Raw genomic sequence first — 16,739 nt, forward strand, 5'->3', positions numbered from 1 at the left:
GCTTGTCAATATGCATTTTAGCAAATTCCAGTCTGGCTTTTTTATGTTTTTCTTTCAAAAGTGGAGTCCTGCTGGGTCTTCTTCCATGGAGCCCACTTTCGCTCAACAAGCGACGGATGGTGTGATCAGAAACTGACGTACCTTCACCTTGGAGTTCAGCTTGTATCTCTTTGGCAGTTATCCTTGGTTCTTTTTCTACCATTCGCACTATCCTTCTGTTCACTCTGGGGTCGATTTTCCTCTGGAGGTTGGCTACAGTTCCATGGACCTTAAAGTTCTTAATAATATTTGCAACTGTTGTCACAGGAACATCAAGCTGCTTGGAGATGGTCTTGTAGCCTTTACCTTTACCATGCTTGTCTATTATTTTCTTTCTGATCTCCTCAGACAACTCTCTCCTTTGCTTTCTCTGGTCCATGTTCAGTGTGGTGCACACAATGATACCAAACAGCACAGTGACTACTTTTCTCCATTTAAATAGGCTGAATGACTGATTACAAGATTGGAGACATGTGTGATACTAATTAAAGAAACTAATTAGTTTGAAATATCACTATAATCCAATTATTTATTATCTTTTCTAAGGGGTACCAACAAATGTGTCCAGGCCATTTTAGAATATCTTTGTAAAAAAAGCAATAATTAATCTCTTTTCACGCTTCTTTGCTTTATTCTATGACATACCAAAGGCATGCAAGTATACATGATAAAATAGCTTTTAATTTCATCACTTTTCAGGAGGAATGAAGCATTATTTCAATGAGCTGTAAGGGTACCAACAAATTTGAGCACGTCTGTATATATATATAATGTGTACCTTTTTTTAAGTGGCTAGTTGACTGTTTTCACCTTGACAATTCGATTCTGGCAAATAAGTAGTGTTTCTAATATAATCTTATTTAAGTGTGTTCAGAGTGGTAAATAACCTTTCCTTCCTTTCATTACATAATTAGGTGTCCCTGTAAGGTGTCCTTGTATATTTCAATAGTGACTGTGAACCTCTCTGTTTCCCCAGGTGCTGCTACAGGAGCCCAGTCAGAGGATTCAGTTCAGCTTCAACATGCCAGCGTCTCGCTCAGGGAGTGGAGAGGCAGAGGACGTGGCTTTCACCTGGCAGCTCACACCCTGGACAGAGTGCTCCACTACCTGTGCTGGAGGTGAAGGAGAGAGCCCTGGACAGGCAGATTGATTAACAGGCAAACACAGAGTGTAGAGACATTGAAAACTGAGTCTTAGGAAAAGTGACTGAGAAGTAGAGCCTATGGGACTTCAACTCCCATAAGCCAGTGCTTTGCCATGCCTCAGGAACCAATCACCGCTTTTCCAATGAGTCCTCGGCTCACCCAGTGACCCTTGTAGTCTGGCCGGGCACCCGCGGGCTTGCCTGTAAGCTGCCCAGAGATGCATTGTCCTCCGACGGTGTAGCTCTGAGTTGGCTGCACGGTGAGTCTGCAGTGCAAAAAAAAAGCAGTCGGCTGACGTCACACGCTTCGGAAGACAGTGTGTGTTCGTCTTCGCCGCTGGGGTGGTAGTGGTGAGCTGAGCCTAAAAATAATTGGATATGCCAAATTGGGAGAAAATAATAAAATAATTGCCGATTACTAAATTTATAAAAAAAATAAAATATATATATATATATATATATATATATATATATATATATATATATATATATATATAAATAAAGTGCTTGTTAATAGCGAACAAGCAATGTCAATATTTTAATCGTGTTTAAATTGAAACAGAAAGTAATAGTGAATCATGTGGTTTCCAATGGATGGAAGTGCAGTTATGGTTATATTTTGATAAAAAAAAAACACATTTTGGAACATTACTGGTATTAGTCGTTAAAAAAAATAAATCAAAGCAGTTTTAAAATATAGTGCACAATCAGCACATTGTTACAAAACTGTATATACACAAATATAGCACTAGCCATTATCAAATAAGATGCATTAATATATATTTTTTTAAGTGGTGACTAATTGATTATTTTTACCTTGACTATTCACAAATAAGTAATCATTCTCCCCTAGGCCCAATGTATAATTCATTATGGAGGGAAAAATATATATTCTCACGATTGTGGAGCTGCATGTGTGCCATATACCTGTTAATTGCAAGATGATATTTCCTAACAGTTACTTTATTTTCAATGTACACATTTTTTCAGTACCAATCAATAGTAATGAGACAACAGTATTCCTTTCTGAATGTATATACATTTCATCCTTTCATCTGCAATTGGTTAGTTTGTGTATTTATTATTATATAAAGAAAGAGCGGTGAGTGGAATTTCGTCACCACTCCGCGCCACTCGCATTCTCTAGTAGCAAGCGCATCATAGGGCAAACCAAATGATCATTTGCAGATATATCAAATTGCATTCTAAGAAATCTTGAAATATTTGAAACCATTCGCAGATATTTTTAAAGGAATTGGAGATATCTGTAAATAAACCATTTTGAAGATCTCTTAATATATAAATAATATATAGATATATCTAAATAACTTTATGTTAATTTAGAGATACCTCTAAATAACTTCCTGTCCATTTATAGATATCTCTGAATGAACAGGAAATCATTTCCAAATATCTGTAAATGCATTTTAGATATATAATTTAAAACTCCATTTAAAGATATCTGGAAATGCATTTTAGATATATAATTTAAAACTCCATTTAAAGATATCTGTAAATGCATTTCCACATATCTCTAAATGTATTTTAAATATCTTAAAATGATTCAGATACACTGCAATCCTTTTGCCAAGTAAATGTTAAGAAATGTTGCCCAGTTGATTTATGACCAATGATAGGTGATACACAATGTTGGCAATATGTTAAAAAATGCGATACGGACAACACGGGGCACAGCAAAGGTAACATAATGAATTTCCTTATAAAAGTGTTCTGTAACACTTTAAAATGATCAATTCCATTGCCAGCAGAATGAGCCTGATTAAAGAACTGAACATTGTAGTGTGTCACATTGTAAAACACTGGGCTAGACTTTCAAAGCCAGTTACTCCAAATCATAAATTACAATTCTAAAATGAAGAAAAGACCTGACCATTTTTCGCTACACTTATACAACAGATTTCACAGAAACCTGTGATAACCTTGAAAAAAATACAGCCTTATTTATTAATCATTATAAAGATCTGTCTGTCACTGAGTAATGGGCGCTTAAACTATTCAACGAAATGGCTCCTACTTTAGTCAGGACCTGGCTGGCGGATGGCACTGCCCTGCTGTAAGCTTTTCAAAACCAGTTTGTAACAAAAACCTCACCCGGCGCTATAGACACCACAGTGCAACAGACTTTCTAATAAGTTTATTTTACATCTCAGTCATTATAGAGTGTCTCACCAGTACTGAATGCACAGCTTTGAGATGTATGGAGCAGTCCTTACCCTGTGGATCTGGGAATGTTTACACTAGCCCCCTCGCTCTATTGAGACTACGAGAACCAGTACTTTACCTACCAGCACGTGCAAGGTGCCTGCACAGGAAACTCTGCCATCTGGGTTCAATCAGACAGTCTGGCGAGCCTAAGCATTTACACTATTTACATTTAATAGGGTTCCCAGCATTTCATACAGTGGGGGCTGGGAGCAGGGATTTTTGAATCACTTATTATAATTAGTTAAGGCTTTGGAAGAATTTGTTTTTGGTATGGATTTTTCTTTAGGATTTTGAATTCATGCCCAATGTTTTCCCTCTATAACCCTCACATTGCCATCACAGCAACCACTTTTTCAGGACTTATTAACCTTCTGTGGTAACACCTGTTGGAGAAATGTGTGAAACAGATTCAGTTTTCTTCAGCTTAACAATTAGCTTTAATTTTAAGAGGCACTTTTTTTCTGTTTAATGACTCTTAACAACTGCCTTAATATTAACACATGTTCATTTTGTGTTAATAGTTAATCTATTACAACCTATTTGTAAACTAATAAAAAAGTTGTTTCGTTTTTTAATTGGTTACCATGAATTAACTAACTTTTAACACAAAATGAAGACCAGGAACAGTGCTCGTCCTATTCCTAGTAGCTTATTGTTCTCAAAACGCTGACCAGTTTGGTCTTAAAGGATCCCAATGATTTAGCATCAACAATACGGCTTGTGTAGATGGCCAGGCTGCTTCAATGCTAATCCAGGTCAGAAGATAGTATAGAGAGTCCAAACACAGAGCACAGTTATATTAGCAGTCAAATGCTTCAGACCATACATTTACTAATCCCATGTTTCTTTGTTCTAAGCTAAGTACAGTGGATTCTCCTCGAGGCTACAATGTCATTTGCACCAGTGCATTATACAACTCACCATAACCTCTTGATTTTACTCTACACTTCTGTCTGAAAACCCAAGCACTCTGTTTGCCTTTTTAATTGCTTCTGTCTGGTTTGTTGGTAATTAACAGTTAATAAACAAAAAATGTTAAATTAAAAGCATGCCCCTGGTTAGGATCTGAGGTGTGCTGTGGTGTGGCGGAGTGTCCCGCCCCTATATATTTATTTATTATTATTTGTATTTTTGTTTGCGGCGCAGTTCAAAGCGCCACATATTTGTTATTGTTTTTATATTTTAAAAACCTTGTGAGGATGCGTGACTTATGAGCTACTAATTATTTAACTAGCTGACAGTCACGCATCCTTACTAAACTCGTGCAGACTGTGGCCGAGGGGTAATAAGATAATTAACAGCTTAACCCCTCGGCCAGAGTATAAGAACCTGCAGCTGTCCGTGCTGCGAGGAGAGTGTACAGAGGAGAGTACGGGGAGCAGAGAGAGCGAGGAGAGAGAAAACAGTTAAGAACAATTGCTATATGTAAATATACTTGTTTCTGTTTATTTGTTTGGCCAACGCGCCTTTTTGTTTTGTTGTTTGTTTAAAACTTTTTGTTTTGTTTTATGATTTAATAAATACGCTGAGCGCAGTACCGTTCAGCTTCACCCGCCCATCCATTGTTTTGGTTCTGTTACTTCCTGGTCCGTGACGTCACCTCACCTCACCACTGCAAGCCATCCTGCCACATGTCGTTTTAAGAAATACTGAAGAATCACATGTCTGTATGCATAGTCAGTACTATTTCAGTGTTAAAAAGATACATACACGTGCTAATGTACATAAATCCACCTACAAAGCTTTGATGTGGTCTTTTATCAATGTTTTAACACAGTTCCCTATGTTAGCAAAACAAATCTACAAACATATTGGCCACTGGTTTTATATATGCCAGTGTTGTGTGCTTATAATTGGGCCAGTAACTGCGTTTTTTTAATTTTTTTTTTTACAAAACTTGAAGCAATCTGTCTTAATTTAGTTAGCTTTAGAGAGTTCAAGTGCAGCAGACAGAGACCACGGCACAATGCATGCACCTGCTTTTTATTAGCTTCAAGGGGAGGGAGCACGTCTCCACCGGGGTCCTTCTCTCATCTATCGGTGACTTTGTGATACCTGTCTACAGTCGTTACAAACAATGCATGTAATGGTACTGTTTGGAAAATTGAAGCTTGACTTTTAGATTTGGATCCTTTATTTAACAATAGTTTCTGTAAAGTAGTTTTACGTTCTGCAATTTAAACAAAGTTTACTTAAGTTTGAGAGGAGGAAATCTTCACATATTTTATACCCTGCATATAAAATAAGATAACTGACTTACTTTTTTTTTTTTACTTTTAATTAGCTAAAATAAATAAATAAATTGCTAAAATGCCTTGTGACAGGGTGGCTGGGCGGTGAGGTCAGGACAGATGCAGGAACGGGAAAAATACTGACACCAAATACTGCAGATTTAAACAGAAGACGCGGCGGTGCCATTTTATTTTTAAATAATACAAAAATAAATAAAAAGCTCAAACAGAAAAAAACGTTGCTCACAGAGCAAAATAAAAGGTTCAAACAGAAACAAATCTTGAACACAAAATAATAAATAATACAGGTCAGGCTGGACTGTAGCCTTCACTGTTTCTGTATCTTTTTTTCTTTTAGTTTCGTTTTCTCTCGCTCCTCGCTCGCTCTCTCCGCTCTAACACCCACCCCGAGGGTAGAGAGCTGCAGGCTTTTATGCAGGTGACCATCTCCCTTTTAGCTAAAAATTAATCACTTAATTAATTCGGGAGATAGCCACCTTCTACACAAGTTTATTAACTATTCCTGGCAGAGAAGGAGCACCAATCTCGCCTCTGCCAGAACACGTTTTAAAATAAACAAAACCGCAGGGCTACGGCGTCATATATAAATACAATAATAAATACAAAAACAATAACAAAACATACGGCCATTTGCCATCATATAAATACAATAAATCATAACCACAATAATAAATCAAAAACCACAAATACAAAATAACACAGGGGCGGAGGGGGAAACTCTGTTCTAAAATAAACAAATACATTTAAACAGCAGGGCTTTCTACCACCCTGCTACATGCCTGTACACAAAGACGCATTTATTTACACCCCCTCCCCAATTTGAAAGTAAGGTTATTAATCACTTAAAAGCAATACAGCACACCAGGACGGGTGTTGTTGTGGAATATTGACATACCTCGGAATACATTATCTTATAATAATATGCATTTGTGTGTATAGTAAACATTATGCTTATATCATTTAAATGATGTTGGTCTTGGCATGTGATCTTCAGGGTAATGCATTGTATAATCAGCCAAGTCTGAGGAGAACAAAAAATGGTCTTACCCCAAACCTCTTCTGATGATAAATACATTGTATTCTTTCCCACAGGGACCCAGAAGCAGGAAGTCGTCTGCTGGAGGCTAGATGATGGCTCCCTAGTCCAGAGCAGTTACTGTGATCCTACTATAAAACCTCCAGGCCAGCAGAGGCGCTGCAGTGAGGAACCCTGTCCGGCTGAGTGAGTGAGGCAGTGGTGGGCTGTCCTCCAGAGGCTGGTAGCTCGCTGACATCCGTTCTCGAGTGTAAAGAGGCAGTTTGCTTAATCGTGGGATCGGAGGACTGAACTTCAGCTTTCCTAAGCTGTGGGGAATTGCTGCAATAAGGGAATGTAATTGGACATTCCAAATTTGGGAGAAAATGAGGGGTAAAAATAATTGGGCACACTAAATAGAATGTGGCTTCCTAGGACTGGTTTTAAATTGAAATCGAAGCATCAGTCTGCTATGTTTCCCTCTGTGTGGAGCCATATGTGTGACGGTGTCTGTCCTTCTTGGCAGGTGGTTTATCGGGGAGTGGGGAGAGTGCAGCCGGAGCTGTGGCGGAGGGGAGCGCTCTCGGGTGGTGCTGTGTGTCAGGAGGCTGGGCCCAGCGGAAGAGGAGACTCTAGAGGAGAAGCAGTGCCTCACCAAGCAGCCCAGAGACAGGGAGGTCTGCTCCACACAGGCCTGCCCCCAGCGCTGGGTGACACATGACTGGTCTGAGGTAAGGGAAGGCCTTTTAGAAGAACAGTATGGGGGCTCACGAGTGGCGCATCCAGTAAAGGCGCTCCATGTGGAGTGCTGGATGCGCCCTATAGTCTGGACACCGCCGGTACGAGTCCAGGCTATTCGTTTGCCGACCGAGGACGGGAGCTCCTAGGGGTGCACCCGGGGGGAGGGAGGGCTAAGTCGGCCAGGGTGTCCTCGGCTCACTGCGCACCAGTGACCCCTGTGATCTGGCCTCTCGACACTGTAGCTCTGGGTGGCTGCATGGTGAGTCTGCAGTGTGTAAAGAAGCGGGCAGCTGACGGCACACGCTTTGGAGGACAGCGTGTGTTTGTCTTTGCCCGTCCTGAGTCAGCGCAGGGGCGGTAGTGGTGGACTGAGCCTAAAAATAATTGGACATTACTAAATTGGGGAGAAAACAATAAAAAATAATTGGCGACCACTAAATTTAAAAAAAAAACAAAACAAAAAAAAACATCATGTGCAAATTACTGTTTGCCAGTCAAATTGCGAAGCTTAATTCAAACATTTTATTTAATTATTTTTAAACTTTCCTTAATATTGTATTGTGTTTCAATCATTCTGGATTATATTGCTCAACATTGAGTTATAATTTCTTCTCCAAATCTGCCTTTTTATTTGCTTTGAGTTTGACTGGAGAATTCTAAGTGCCAGCACTGAACGACCTTCCTCATTCTATTCAAATGCAACAAAGCGACCTTTCAACTCTGCCAGCACCACTGACTATACTCTCTCTGTCTATTTATATGCGAAGTTGGTGGGGCTGGATGAACTGTAAGGCCATATTGTTGCATGATTGAAATAGAATGAGGAAGAGTGAATGGGGCTCCTGAGTGGCTCATCCAGTTAAAGCACTGCTGTTGGGAGCGCAGGATGAGTCACACAGCTTGGACAACACCAGTTCGCATCCAGGCTGTGCAAAGAGGCTGAACTTTGCTGGGGACCCCAAGAGGGGTGGGGATGGGAAACCGACAGGGATTGATTCTCCTCATCGCACAACAGTGAACCCTACTGGCCAGACACCAAGCACATTCAGAGTGGATAAGAGGCAGGGCTGATCTCTGTTCTCCAGGATCGGTAGCCTGTCCACCTCTGCTCTGGATTGCTCAGTGTAAAAACGATTCTGGCTTTAGGCTTGTGAGATCGGAGGACACTCACACGCCATCAGAACGTCTGTGCTGTGTGGGGACTCGCTGCAGTGAGGAGAAAAAACATAATTGGACATTCCAAATAGGGTACAATAAATAAAAATAATATTTGGTCACTCTAAATTAAATATAAGTGAATGAGGAAGAGCGGTAGTATACAAGCTCAAAGCCAAGCAATGGCAAATTTAGAGAACAATGATAAGAACTCAGCAGCACAACAGCAACAAACACCAGAAAATAGTAAGGGGGATTTAAAAAAAAAAAACTATCAAAAAGCTACTTGCTCAATAATATTTATCTCCATAAGGCACATTTTTATGAATGGGGGTGTGTATATATATATATATATATATATATATATATATATATATACAGTGCCTTGCGAAAGTATTCGGCCCCCTTGAACTTTGCGACCTTTTGCCACATTTCAGGCTTCAAACATAAAGATATGAAACTGTAATTTTTTGTGAAGAATCAACAACAAGTGGGACACAATCATGAAGTGGAACGAAATTTATTGGATATTTCAAACTTTTTTAACAAATAAAAAACTGAAAAATTGGGCGTGCAAAATTATTCAGCCCCTTTACTTTCAGTGCAGCAAACTCTCTCCAGAAGTTCAGTGAGGATCTCTGAATGATCCAATGTTGACCTAAATGACTAATGATGATAAATAGAATCCACCTGTGTGTAATCAAGTCTCCGTATAAATGCACCTGCACTGTGATAGTCTCAGAGGTCCGTTTAAAGCGCAGAGAGCATCATGAAGAACAAGGAACACACCAGGCAGGTCCGAGATACTGTTGTGGAGAAGTTTAAAGCCGGATTTGGATACAAAAAGATTTCCCAAGCTTTAAACATCCCAAGGAGCACTGTGCAAGCAATAATAATGAAATGGAAGGAGTATCAGACCACTGCAAATCTACCAAGACCTGGCCGTCCCTCTAAACTTTCAGCTCATACAAGGAGAAGACTGATCAGAGATGCAGCCAAGAGGCCCATGATCACTCTGGATGAACTGCAGAGATCTACAGCTGAGGTGGGAGACTCTGTCCATAGGACAACAATCAGTCGTATACTGCACAAATCTGGCCTTTATGGAAGAGTGGCAAGAAGAAAGCCATTTCTTAAAGATATCCATAAAAAGTGTCGTTTACAGTTTGCCACAAGCCACCTGGGAGACACACCAAACATGTGGAAGAAGGTGCTCTGGTCAGATGAAACCAAAATCGAACTTTTTGGCAACAATGCAAAACGTTATGTTTGGCGTAAAAGCAACACAGCTCATCACCCTGAACACACCATCCCCACTGTCAAACATGGTGGTGGCAGCATCATGGTTTGGGCCTGCTTTTCTTCAGCAGGGACAGGGAAGATGGTTAAAATTGATGGGAAGATGGATGGAGCCAAATACAGGACCATTCTGGAAGAAAACCTGATGGAGTCTGCAAAAGACCTGAGACTGGGACGGAGATTTGTCTTCCAACAAGACAATGATCCAAAACATAAAGCAAAATCTACAATGGAATGGTTCACAAATAAACATATCCAGGTGTTAGAATGGCCAAGTCAAAGTCCAGACCTGAATCCAATCGAGAATCTGTGGAAAGAACTGAAAACTGCTGTTCACAAATGCTCTCCATCCAACCTCACTGAGCTCAAGCTGTTTTGCAAGGAGGAATGGGCAAAAATTTCAGTCTCTCGATGTGCAAAACTGATAGAGACATACCCCAAGCGACTTACAGCTGTAATCGCAGCAAAATCTGGCGCTACAAAGTATTAACTTAAGGGGGCTGAATAATTTTGCACGCCCAATTTTTCAGTTTTTTATTTGTTAAAAAAGTTTGAAATATCCAATAAATTTCGTTCCACTTCATGATTGTGTCCCACTTGTTGTTGATTCTTCACAAAAAATTACAGTTTCATATCTTTATGTTTGAAGCCTGAAATGTGGCAAAAGGTCGCAAAGTTCAAGGGGGCCGAATACTTTCGCAAGGCACTGTATTTTCTAAACTAACATTATATTCAACTACACTCTTCAGGGAATTAGGCAGAACTTCACATAATGAAGTCTGAATAGCCTCAAAGAGTGCATTTGAATCAACTGACTTCAGATTTTGGAATGCGCTTATTATTAGGATGAGCTACAGGAATTTCCAAATCCAACAGCACAGCTAGATGGTCTGAAATGCCCAACTCGTAACTTGCAAATTGGAAACCAACAAACCAAAGGAGTTACAAGATCTAATATGTGACCATGATAGTGAGTAGGGACATTAATATGTTGAACTAAGTCAAAGCAATTTAACAAAGACAAAAAGTCGACAGCAAATGAACTACAATCGTAGACTGGGTTGACACTATTCTAAAAGCAAGCATTCAAAGGAACCAAAACTGGGAACGGACTCCATTTTGATTTAGTGTCCAGGCGATGGATGACAGCTAGACCACCACCACGACCAGTAGCACGAGATTGTTCTAAAAAGCTAAAGCCCTGTGGGGTCGCTTGGTTTGGTGTAAAATAGTCATGAAGCTGGTGCCACGTTTCAGTCAGACATAAAGGAAGGAGGGACATTGCCCAGCTGCACTTTTTTGTTTTGTTTATTGTAGTAGGTTTTTGTTTTTTAAACAGGAAAGGGGTGGTCAACGTGAATTGAGTAACTATTTTCACAATTTTCTGGTGTTTATTGGCTATACTCAGATTTAAGTTTTTATCGGTTAAGGGCAGGAGTGCTTGTCACCTGGAAGGATGTGTTCTGTGACTGCAAGTCACAGCTTCATTGAGTTATAATATAAACACTTCTATATCGTGGAGAATCATTTTGAATTAAGTTTTATATTTGGCTTTGCAGCATGCCTCTTAATGCCTTTAGGGATATGATGGTCTTATGTTAAATACACCCCTTGTCGTGTCTCAATGTTTAAATATTGCTTGAGTGAAGCCAAGACAAGGGTGAGTTCAGGGGAGGATTGAGGTACAGTACAGTTGCATGGCTGTGAGCAGACGATTTCACACAGTGTCAGTTGGTGTTTTGTTGCAGTGACTTTCTAGTTTTTCAGCAATTGTAAGTGACAATCAATAGTAATATTTGACAGCAATCCAACATAGGTTAGGCTGGACTCTGTATTTATAATATATATATGTATACAATTTATATATATATATACAGTGCCTTGCGAAAGTATTCGGCCCCCTTGAACTTTGCGACCTTTTGCCACATTTCAGGCTTCAAACATAAAGATATGAAACTGTAATTTTTTGTGAAGAATCAACAACAAGTGGGACACAATCATGAAGTGGAACGAAATTTATTGGATATTTCAAACTTTTTTAATAAATAAAAAACTGAAAAATTGGGCGTGCAAAATTATTCAGCCCCCTTAAGTTAATACTTTGTAGCGCCAGATTTTGCTGCGATTACAGCTGTAAGTCGCTTGGGGTATGTCTCTATCAGTTTTGCACATCGAGAGACTGAAATTTTTGCCCATTCCTCCTTGCAAAACAGCTCGAGCTCAGTGAGGTTGGATGGAGAGAATTTGTGAACAGCAGTTTTCAGTTCTTTCCACAGATTCTCGATTGGATTCAGGTCTGGACTTTGACTTGGCCATTCTAACACCTGGATATGTTTATTTGTGAACCATTCCATTGTAGATTTTGCTTTATGTTTTGGATCATTGTCTTGTTGGAAGACAAATCTCCGTCCCAGTCTCAGGTCTTTTGCAGAATGGTCCTGTATTTGGCTCCATCCATCTTCCCATCAATTTTAACCATCTTCCCTGTCCCTGCTGAAGAAAAGCAGGCCCAAACCATGATGCTGCCACCACCATGTTTGACAGTGGGGATGGTGTGTTCAGGGTGATGAGCTGTGTTGCTTTTACGCCAAACATAACGTTTTGCATTGTTGCCAAAAAGTTCGATTTTGGTTTCATCTGACCAGAGCACCTTCTTCCACATGTTTGGTGTGTCTCCCAGGTGGCTTGTGGCAAACTGTAAACGACACTTTTTATGGATATCTTTAAGAAATGGCTTTCTTCTTGCCACTCTTCCATAAAGGCCAGATTTGTGCAGTATACGACTGATTGTTGTCCTATGGACAGAGTCTCCCACCTCAGCTGTAGATCTCTGCAGTTCATCCAGAGTGATCATGGGCCTCTTGGCTGCATCTCTGATCAGTCTTCTCCTTGTATGAGCTGAAAGTTTAGAGGGACGGCCAGGTCTTGGTAGATTTGCAGTGGTCTGATACTCCTTCCATTTCAATATTATCGCTTGCACAGTGCTCCTTGAGATGTTTAAAGCTTGGGAAATCTTTTTGTATCCAAATCCGGCTTTAAACTTCTCCACAACAGTATCTCGGACCTGCCTGGTGTGTTCCTTGTTCTTCATGATGCTCTCTGCGCTTTAAACGGACCTCTGAGACTATCACAGTGCAGGTGCATTTATACGGAGACTTGATTACACACAGGTGGATTCTATTTATCATCATTAGTCATTTAGGTCAACATTGGATCATTCAGAGATCCTCACTGAACTTCTGGAGAGAGTTTGCTGCACTGAAAGTAAAGGGGCTGAATAATTTTGCACGCCCAATTTTTCAGTTTTTTATTTGTTAAAAAAGTTTGAAATATCCAATAAATTTCGTTCCACTTCATGATTGTGTCCCACTTGTTGTTGATTCTTCACAAAAAATTACAGTTTCATATCTTTATGTTTGAAGCCTGAAATGTGGCAAAAGGTCGCAAAGTTCAAGGGGGCCGAATACTTTCGCAAGGCACTGTATCTTGAATTGTCTAGCCCCTCGAAAAACATGCTCTGTTTCCTTCTCCCGCTCCTCTCCCTGCTATACGACTGAATTGGGATCTATGAAAATCAAGGGACATAAGTTAGAGTGTCTGTGGAGGAAATCTAATCTAACAGTTTTTTCTCAAGCCTTTAAACGGCATCAGTGTGCATATAGGGATCCCCTAAATTCGGCTAGGGCCTCTTATTATTCACATCTGACTGAGAATAGTCTGGGTAATCTAAAGTTTCTTTTTGCTACCATAAATAAGATGTTAGTCAGCAAGCAAATCCAATCAGTTTCTACACAATGCTTTCGCTGAATTATTTCCGGATAAAATTGCAAAACATTAGAAGCCAATTACTACTCTTCATTGGTATTGCTGGCCCAACAATCACTTCTCCTTCTTATTTAGGCCATACCCTTACTGATTTTGCTGTGGTTTCCTTTTCCGATATAAACCAGCTGGTAATGAAATCCAAATCCACAACGTGCCTCCTTGACCCTTTTCCAAGTGCTTTGCTTAAGTTTTGTAACTCTCTGCCCTTATGTTACGGGTCTCATTAATTACTCACTCAGATCAGGAGTCGTTCCGTCTCCTTTTAAAACTGCTGCGGTCACCCCCTTGTTAAAAAAAAACAAACCTGGATCCAGATTTACCCAATAACTATAGGCTGATCTCTAATGTACCATTCCTGTCAAAAATCTTAGCGCTAGTTGTGGCTGATCAACTTCAAAATCACCAGATGTTGAACGACCTTTATGAATTATTTCAGTCAGGTATTAGAGCCAACCATAGCACAGAAACGGCTCTTGTGAAAGTGGTAAATGACCTTTTGATAGCTGCTGATTCTGGCCTTATTAATATTCTTGTCCTTGATCTAAGTGCAGCATTTGATACTATTGATCATGAGGTTTTGCTGGGCCGTCTTGAGAATGATGTTGGCATCTCCGGTATTGCACTCCAGTGGTTTCGATCCTATCTGTCTGATAGCAGACAGTTTGTGGCAATGGGAGGTGCCAGATCTAACACAATGCTGGTGTCAACTGGTGTTCCACAGGGATCTGTGCTGGGACCTTTTTAGCATTTATCTTTTACCTCTTGGCCAAATAATTTGCAGCTTTGGAATTAATTTTCATTATTAGGGGTCCCCGAATGGCTCACCTGGTAAAAGCACTGTCGTGTGGTGTGCAGGGCGAGTCATACGACCAGAGATTGCAAGTTTGAATCCTAGTTGTGCAAGGCAGCTGGTCTTCGCTGGGGATTCCGTGGGGGCACCGCATTGGCTTTGGCGCTCCTGGGGTTGGGGAGGTGGGATCCGGCTTAGACAGTTTCTCTTCATCGCTCTGCGGCACCTCTACAGGCCAGGTGCCGAGCAAGCTTGGGGGCAGAGATTTGCTGGTCTGGTGTTTGTCCTCCAGAGGCCGGTAGCCTGCAGACATCCACTCTCAAGTTCCTGAGTGTAAAAAAGACGCAGATTGGCCCGTGAGATCGGAGGTCACCCACTGAGCCTCGGGTCCCTGAGCTGTGTGGGGAATCGCCACGGTTAAGGAGAAACAATAATAATAATTGGGCATTCCAAACTGGGAGAAAATCGGGTGTAAAATAATTAGAGATTGTTAGGCTGACGACACTCAAATTTATTTGCAGGCCAAACCCGAAACAAGCCTTGATATTTCTATTCCTCACAATTACTTGTCTGACATTTAAATCTTGGATGCAAACTAATTTTCTACAACTTAACTGTGATAAAACTGAAGTGATGTTAGTTGGTTCTCCTTTACAGCTTCGCAAAGTTGATAGTGTCATCTTAAAAATTGGTGGGGTTGACCTAAGGTGTACCTCAGAAGCCTGAAATCCTGGTGTGATTTTTGACTCAGCATTATCTTTTGTGGCTCGTGTTAAAAACATCACCAAGATTTCTTTTTACCATCTTCGTAACATCGCATGACTAAGATCTTCCCTTAATGCTGTAGATGCTGAGAAATTGTTCATGCTTTTATTAAATCTCGCATTGACTACTGCAATGGACTGTTAGCAGGAGTATCTGGTAAGGTTTTCCAGAAACTCCAGATGGTCCAGAATGCATCAGCCCAGGAGTTAACCAAAACCCCAATCTCTGCTCACATCACTCCAGTCCTGGCTTCTCTCCACTGGTTACCAGTGAGGTATAGAATTAATTTTAAAATTCTCTTACTTATCTATAAAGCTTTAAATGATTTGGCCCCAGTTTATCAGTTTAAGAGATTTATTAACCTTGCATGCCCCCATACGTGCCTTGAGATCTGCAGAGCAAAAATTATCGTGTGCCAAAACCTAGGCTGCGATCAATGGGTGATCGGGCATTTTCCTGCTATGCGCCACGTCTCTGGAATACTCTTTCTACTGCACTGAGAGGCTCCTTCTGTTGATGTTTTTAAATCTCTTCTAAAAACATACCTTTTTACTATGGCTTTTTAAATTGTTTATCAGTGTTTTCTTAATTGTTTGTTATGTTGTGTTTTGTTATTTATTTATCTATAGTTGCTTTGATTGTAAGTGCTTGTTTTTATTGTCTTTTTACTATATAAATTGTACAGCGCTTTGTGATTCTTTGAAAAGCACTTTATGTGTGTAATAAACTATTATTATTATTATTATTATTATTATTATTATTATTATTATTATTATTATTATTATTATTATTATTATTGATTTGTTCTGAATACTTTAAACCTACCCTAACTACTGAGTGGCAGCACATTCCTAAATTTCTATTGAAATTTTAAATGAGATTACGGGATCGCAGGATTCAAAGCTGTATTACAGTTAAGATACGGATGATTTAAGACAGAATTACAACTTGTGGCTTAATGTAAAAAAATGCCTGAAAACAAAAACCCCAGAAGAATGTGCCCGTGACCATAAGGATTTCGTTGTGGAAGACAGCAAAGGAAAGAAGGTGCAACTTAAGTGTGCAAGTACTGCCTAGTTACTACTATAAATATTTTGACAGAAAAAAACCGCCCAAGCATTGTGGAAAATAACTGAAAACAATAATTTCATGCAGTATATAAAAAGCGAAAGCCCCGAAAAAAAAAATTAACATAAGACTCAAATAGCTCAAAATAAGCCCTAATTATAACTCAATGGAGCTGTGACTCGCAGTCATCAAACACATCCTTCCAGGTTTCTTTTTAATTTTGTTACGTTTGTGTGAAGATGTGGCAGCCGTTGGCCCTGCAGAGATTAATCTACCCCTTCTAGAATGTCGCTGGCCAAGTAGAGTGCTCCCTGTGGATTAATATCTACTAGAGGCTAACATGAGACTACCAAATTCCTTCAGGTGAAGGCTATGTGAATTATGGCATACCAACATACATGTAACTCCCTTTCTTTTGAA

General features: G+C 39.9%; 1 protein-coding gene across 4 annotated transcripts in view; it reads left to right on the forward strand.

Annotated features, from left to right (window-relative positions):
- LOC117411095 (A disintegrin and metalloproteinase with thrombospondin motifs 6-like) overlaps positions 1-16,739 on the forward strand; it is a 93,648-nt gene that overhangs the window by 71,278 nt on the left and 5,631 nt on the right. For all 4 annotated transcript variants that reach the window (XM_059031919.1, XM_059031921.1, XM_059031918.1 and 1 more), the window contains exons 20-22: positions 1,016-1,157; positions 6,754-6,883; positions 7,203-7,407. In XM_059031919.1, the coding sequence (XP_058887902.1) occupies positions 1,016-1,157; positions 6,754-6,883; positions 7,203-7,407 (477 nt within the window). The remainder of the gene's footprint in view (positions 1-1,015; positions 1,158-6,753; positions 6,884-7,202; positions 7,408-16,739) is intronic.

This window comes from Acipenser ruthenus, chromosome 10 (genome assembly GCF_902713425.1).
Source record: "Acipenser ruthenus chromosome 10, fAciRut3.2 maternal haplotype, whole genome shotgun sequence".
Lineage (NCBI taxonomy): Eukaryota > Metazoa > Chordata > Actinopteri > Acipenseriformes > Acipenseridae > Acipenser > Acipenser ruthenus.